Source organism: Coenobita brevimanus, chromosome 5 (genome assembly GCF_032717465.1).
Source record: "Coenobita brevimanus isolate Jiangsu-jjx chromosome 5, ASM3271746v2, whole genome shotgun sequence".
In the NCBI taxonomy this organism is placed as follows: Eukaryota; Metazoa; Arthropoda; class Malacostraca; order Decapoda; family Coenobitidae; genus Coenobita; species Coenobita brevimanus.
The window spans coordinates 28,748,870-28,755,529 of record NC_136958.1 but is presented as its reverse complement, the minus strand read 5'-3'; the positions used below and the strand labels follow the sequence as shown (position 1 = coordinate 28,755,529).

At 48.8% G+C, this 6,660-nt stretch overlaps 1 protein-coding gene across 1 annotated transcript; it reads left to right on the top strand.

The window, feature by feature from the left end:
• The first annotated feature begins 3,021 nt into the window (after positions 1-3,021).
• On the top strand, positions 3,022-4,437 carry LOC145398599 (uncharacterized). The gene is made up of 3 exons (XM_080271410.1): positions 3,022-3,139; positions 3,286-3,533; positions 3,760-4,437. Exons 1-3 carry the CDS (start codon positions 3,022-3,024, stop codon positions 4,435-4,437), a joined length of 1,044 nt encoding a protein of 347 aa, XP_080127536.1.
• The last annotated feature ends 2,223 nt before the right edge of the window (positions 4,438-6,660 follow it).

Sequence of the window (6,660 nt, the reverse complement as noted above, 5' to 3'; positions counted from 1 at the left end):
CCTGTACATTGTAGTATAAAGTTTACTGTGACAGAATGAGGCTGTGGTAGAGGGGAAACCGGGTTGCTGGAGGTGTGAAAGTGAAGATTTTGTTACCCAACTTTGCAAGTCTCCACAAGTCCTTGGGTAGCCCACAAAGGCTCAACACCTCTCTCTGGAGAAAGCTGAATGTAAGTACTATCTGTCATACCAAGTATAATGTTCTAGGGTTAATCTCTGATTTTTGGCTAATATTTTCCTACAGGTACTCAGACCGCGATCAAACGCTGCCACCCGGGGGGGGGTCGGCTGTCGATGGCCGCGCATTAGGGGTTAATACTAACAAGGCAAATGAGCCTGATGGAGTCCCTCCTGTTGTCCTCAAGAACTGTGCTTCTGTGCTTACACCCTGCCTAGGTAAAATCTTTCGTCTTTGTCTTTCAACTTTTACCTTTCCTTCTTGCTGGAAGTTTGCTCTCATTCAGCCTGTCCCAAAGAAGGGTGACCATTCTCAACCCTCTAACTATTGTCCAACTGCATTAACATCCTGTGTCTCTGTAATGTCATGTTATCTATGTATCTGGCAATGTCATGTTATCTATGTATTTGTCAATGGTGTGTGTGTGTGTGCGTGTGTGTGTGTGTGTGAGGGTGTGTGTGTGCGAGGGTGTTGACCAGCTAGTTTATGCCTCTGTGACGTCAATGGTTTGGGGGGGGGTGCAGTTAGAGGGAGGTGAGGAGGGATGGCCAGCGAGACCGAGGCAGGCAGATGATACGACCTCCAGCCTTCATGCAGTGTAGACTTGCGTGTGAATTGTACGAGCTGGGCAGTGGTAATAAAGGAGTGTCACGACAACGTCAAGAATTTGATTGTCCGCTACAAGCTATCTAGGCAACATGGAGGACAATAAGAAGACCGACCTTCCTACAACAACATTAGTACCATTTGATGCTCACCTGATTCCGGAGTATGATGGCTCCACGGACATCGTGGAGTGGGTAACACGGGCGAAGATGTTGTGTCAGCTCCGTGGAGTTGCCCTCGAATCAGTTCTGCCACTACGACTGACAGGTGGGGCATTCGCTGTGTGGTCACAATTGCCAGATGCCAGTCGCTGTTCGCTGACAGAGGTGAAGAAAGTACTGTATGCAGCATTTGCCCTAGACCAATATGCAGCATATGAAGCTTTTACTGCACATCGGCTACAAGCTAGTGAGTCAGTTGATGTCTTCCTGGCTGACCTTCGACGACTGTCGACTTTGTTTGGGGGCATGTCTGACCGTACTCTGGCATGTGTGCTCGTGGCAGGACTACCAGATGATATTCGTCGTGCTATTCACGCTGGGTCGAGAGCTGAGGGACTGGATTTAAACAGTGTGCTGGCAATGGCTCGCATCATGCTTAGTGATGATTGTGTGGCCGCTTCTGGGACTTCGGCACCAGTGCGAGACCAAATGCTGGAGCAACTGCCTGGGAGAGCATGTCGCCTTAGTCGTTGCTGGACCTGTGGCCAGCGAGGACATTTTGCTGCTGCATGTCCTCAGATGGGAAACGACATTGGAGGGGCAGCATCAGTGCCAGCGTCCTCTCTTGGAAGCCAGTAAGTGGCACTCTTCCTGTGGTGAGCTGCTTGTTGACGGGAGGCAGTGCCAAGTTCTTGTCGACACTGGTTGCACAGACACAATAGTACATGCCCTTTGTTGCATGAAGTGGCACCCGCAGACGACCAGCATCACAACAATTAGTGAGATTCTTTCCGGTGCACTGGGACAGGCAGTGTGACAGTGGAAACTCCTGATGGCCAGAGCGCTTGGTGCGCGTGCTGGTGGTGCGTGAGCTGCCTTTGGGTGTGAATTTTGTGCTCGGCATCACTGGCATCACAGCACTTGGCAGCGTCATAGTGAAGTCTCCGTCAGAAGTTCAATTCTGTAGCACTGGGAGGTTGTGTGGAGCTGCATCATCGACTCTGACACCGCTGACAGTGGATGCGCCTGATTTCAGTGTACGATTTGATGTGAGGCATCGAACGTGGACGGTGTCATGGAAATGGATGAATGGAGCAGCACCTGATTGTCTGCATAATACTGTGGCACAGTACAGCATATCCCCATCCATGCGCCAGGAGTTTGACCAGCACTGGAGTCGTGGATCAAGAACGCCTGGTTGGTACCCTACTACGAACAGCAACATGGGGAGCCACGAGGGCTTGTGCTGCTCGTGGCTGTTCATCAGAATAACGGCAGTAAAGTAAGGCCAGTGCTAGACTACCGCGAGTTAAACGACTATGTAACTACCTTTACTGCTGATAGCGACATATGTGCTGATCAGATGCATAAGTGGCGCCGACACGTAGATAATGTGGCTGTTCTGGACCTACATAAGGCTTATCTGCAGGTGCATGTCGATCAGCAACTGTGGCCGTTTCAGACAGTGATGGTACGAGGCAAGCACTACTGTTTGACGCACCTTGGCTTTGGCCTCAACATAGTTCCGTTGGTCATGAAGGCTGTCGTTAAGAACATCTTGGCTCAGGACCCTGATATTGAGCGTGCAGTGTTGCCTTACGTCGACGATCTGTTGGTGAATGAGGACCTAGCCAGTGCAGAGCAGGTTGCTGCTCATTTTGCTGCATTTGGCCTGGAATGCAAGCGCCGAACCGTGCAGCTGATGGGGCACGACTGCTAGGGTTGCACGTGCAGTCATCAAATGGCCAGTTGAAGTGGGCACATGACAACCCAGTCGACCCACCACCGACAAGAGTGACGCGTCGTGGTGTGTTCGCATGGTGTGGGCAGTTAGTCGCGCACTTGCCAGTAGGAGGGTGGCTCCGGCCAGCAGCCTTGTGGATTCAATGCCAAGCAAATGCAGTGACACAGGGCTGGGACGACATCGTGGATGACGACTCCCTGCTTCAACAGATGGAATATGTGGCAGCATGGCTGGTCAGGGATGATCCGTGTCGTGGCCTCTGGTGTGTGTACAGGGACCGGGCAGTCGTATGGACAGACACCAGCGCTCTAACCGCTGGAGTTGTTTTAGAGATGCCACAAGGCGGTGTAATTGAAGACGCATGCTGGCTGCGGCGGGACAACAGCTCACACATCAACATGGCGGAGCTGGACGCAGCAGTCCGTGGAGTGAACTTGGCAATCGCTTGGGGTATGAAGAACGAAGGCTCACGAAGAGATGTTGATTCGCCGCCGAGTTGAAATAATTCGCTAACTGGTGAGTGAGTTGGGACTGACAGTCTGTGAGGCTTGTCCGGTCTACAGAAAATCATGCTGATGTCCTCACGCGTGTCCCAGAGGAGTGGGTGCGTAATGACAGACTTGTAGCTGGTGCAGCAGCGATGGATGAGCAAGACACCACTGAGCCTAGAATTACTGATGTCCATGTACGTGCTGGTCATCCTGGCATCCGGCGCACACTGTTTTTTGCTCACCGAGAGATCTCTCGACTGGTGACACGGGCTGAGGTGTGTGAAGTTGTGAAGCAGTGTGATGTGTGCCAAGCCATTGACCCGGCTCCTGGCTCCTGTGAAGTGGCAGCACGGGTCATTGGGTGTGACAGGAACATGGCGCCGTTTTGCTATAGACATCACCCATCACAGTGGTCATGCCTATCTGACAATCGTCGACTGTGGGCCATCCCGATTTTGCATATGGCGGCAGCTGCGACACCCAGATGGAAACACCATCATTTGCCAGTTAGAGCAGGTGTTCTATGAGTGAGGAGCACCTGTTGAACTGCTCTGCGATAATGACACCATCTTCCGTGAGTGGCGATTCGCAGCCTTCGTCACACGTTGGGGCGTGTTACTACACTTCAGGGCGGCATATGCACCAAGTGGCAATGGCATCGTTGAACGAAACCACTGCACAGTGAAGGTGATCGCTGCCAGGAAACAATGCTCCATCGCTGAAGCAGTCCACCTGTGTAATATCACACTCCGAGATGGAACATCAGTGACGGAAGCCCCTGCGAATGGAGTGTACAGCTACGAGGTGCAAGACTGTGTACGACCTACCCAGGAACGGCTTATCACGGACACAATGCCTGATGGTGAGGAAGGCATGCGGTATGCAGTGGGTGATGCTGTTTGGATCAGGAAGCGTGGTGATCGCTGCACTTCGGTGTCACAGCCCGGAGTCATCACTAGGGTCAACTCTCCGCAGGCGGTGGATGTTGATGGTATCCCACGGCATGTGAGGGATGTGAGGCACCGCAGCAGCACCTCACTGGATCAGGGCAGCCAGCCAGACGTGCATGAGGCTGGTATTGATCCCCCACTGTACATAGATATACAAGCTCAATATCCGCAATTGCACCAGCAGGCAGTGTCAGATGAGTCCAGCCCAACAACGACAGGACCAGAGGCAGTACTTCGACAAAGCACACGCATACGGCGCCCACCACTTCGATTTGGTTATGATCTTGCAGATCAGGATGGGGTGTAATATCATGTTATCTATGTATTTGTCAATGGTGTGTGTGTGTGCGTGTGTGTGTGTGTGCGAGGGTGTGTGTGTGCAAGGGTGTTGACCAGCTAGTTTATGCCTCTGTGACGTCAATGGTTTGGGGGGGGTGCAGTTAGAGGGAGGTGAGGAGGGATACCCAGCGAGACCAAGGCGGGCAGACGACCTCCAGCCTTCAAGCAGTGTAGACTTGCATGTCAATTGTATGAGCTGGGCAGTGGTAATAAAGGAGTGTCACGACAATGTCAAGAATTTGATTGTCCGCTACAGTCTCAAAAGTTTTTGTGTATATTCTTAAGAAAATTTTTTTAAAGCATCTGTCCCATCACAACCTTCCTTTTTTATTGTCAGTATGGGTTCCATCAGAGACGCTCCACTGGTGATCTCCTCAACTACCTTTCAGACTCCTGGTCATTCTCCTTTCGGGACTTTGGCGAAAGTCTTTGCCATAGCACTTGACATCTCAAAGGCTTTCGATTGAGTCTGGCATAAATCTTTAATATCCAAATTGTCCTCTTACGGTTTCTGTCCTTCTATCTGTGACTTCACCCTTAGCTTCCTCTCTGGTTATTCTATAGCCGCTGTTGTAGATGGCCATCGTTCTTCTCCTAGACCTACCAACAGTGGTGTTCCTCATGGCTCTGTCCTATCACCAACTCTCTTCCTTTTATTCATCAATGACCTTCTAAGCTGTACATCTAACCCTATCCACTCATACGCTGATGAGTCCACCCTTCTCCTTTCCATTCAGTTTCTGCAACGTCCATCTCAGCAGTTACTTCAACAAACCAGGAATAAGTCTATGGCACACCTAATGTCTGATTTGGCTCGTATCTCTGACTAGGGTAAAAATAATCTAGTTATTAATGCATCAAAGACTCAATACTTACTGCTATCAACCCGCTAAAACCTTCCACAGGAGTTCCACTAATGTTTTAAATTATCCAGCTCAATCCTGCATCATCCTTGAACATGCTTGGGATTTCATTCACTCGGGACGTATCTTGGAAAGATCATATTGCATCTCTCGTAAAATCTGCTTCCAAGAGAGTAGGTGAGCTAAGCCGACTCTGTACCTTCTTTACAGCTGCACAGTTGTTGACTTCATACACGGGTTTTATTCGCCCTTGTGTAGAGTGCAGCTCTCATGTGTTGGGAGGCTCCCCACATACAGCTCTTCTCAATAGGGTGTAGCCAAAGGCTTTTCGTCTCAATAACTCTCCTCCTCGTACCGGCTTCCTTCAACCTCTGTCTCTTCGCAGCAATGGTGCATCTTTATCTCCTTTTTATCGCTACATCAATGGTCACTGTTCCTCTGAACTGTCTGCTTGCATCCCTCCACCTCTACTATCGGTTCGTAGCACCCGTCTAGCAACAAACTTTCATCCCTATTTTGTCCAGCTCTTCAATGCAAGAGTTAATCGTTACTCCCAGTCCTTCATTTATGCAACAGGTCAACTCTGGAACTGTCTCTCTCTGACTGCGTTTCCTTCTTCCTACGATTTCCAGTCTTTCAAATGCAGTGTGTCCAGGCATCTCGAAATGAGCAAATCTTGAATTTGGCTGTCTATTATATTGTTTCTGTTTCATTCTTGCAAGGAATAGTTTGCGGGATCCTGGCCTGTGGTTCCTTCTTACTTGCATATCTATCTATCTCTCTATTTATCTCTCTCTCTCTCTCTCTCTCTCTCTATACATATATGTATATATATACATATATATATCTATATCTATATCTATCCATCTATGTATCTATGTATCTATGTATCTATGTATCTATATCTATCTATCTATCTATCAATATATATATATATATATATATATATATATATATATATATATATACTTATATATACACGGTATTCCAGAAATAATTTGCCGAAAATCAGGGGATGTACTCCTGACACATAATTGAATATAAATTACTAAATGACGATATTAGCAAATCTCAACAGTTTTCGAGTTACAGCACCTAACAGGTCTGCTTGAATGTTTTTGACTCCGGGAATTGCTCGTAAATGATACATTTACCAAGGACAACGTGATGTATTAACAAAATAAAACAGTATTTCCAGTATGACAATAAGATTTACAGTAAATGTTCAAAATTCCGCCCTCCTTGCTCGATGCATGCTGCAGCCCGTCGCAGAAGTGACTGACACACACGTTTGAAGACCCCAGGATTGTTTCGTACACGTGCCGCGC

Bases quoted from the DNA above. Each gene is read 5' to 3' on its own strand.
- LOC145398599 (XM_080271410.1), top strand. From the start codon at position 3,022: ATGCCACAAGGCGGTGTAATTGAAGACGCATGCTGGCTGCGGCGGGAC. The intron at 3,140-3,285 runs GTATGAAGAACG...CGCGTGTCCCAG, and splicing joins GAACTTGGCAATCGCTTGGG to AGGAGTGGGTGCGTAATGAC. The intron at 3,534-3,759 runs GTCATTGGGTGT...ATCTTCCGTGAG, and splicing joins CCTGTGAAGTGGCAGCACGG to TGGCGATTCGCAGCCTTCGT.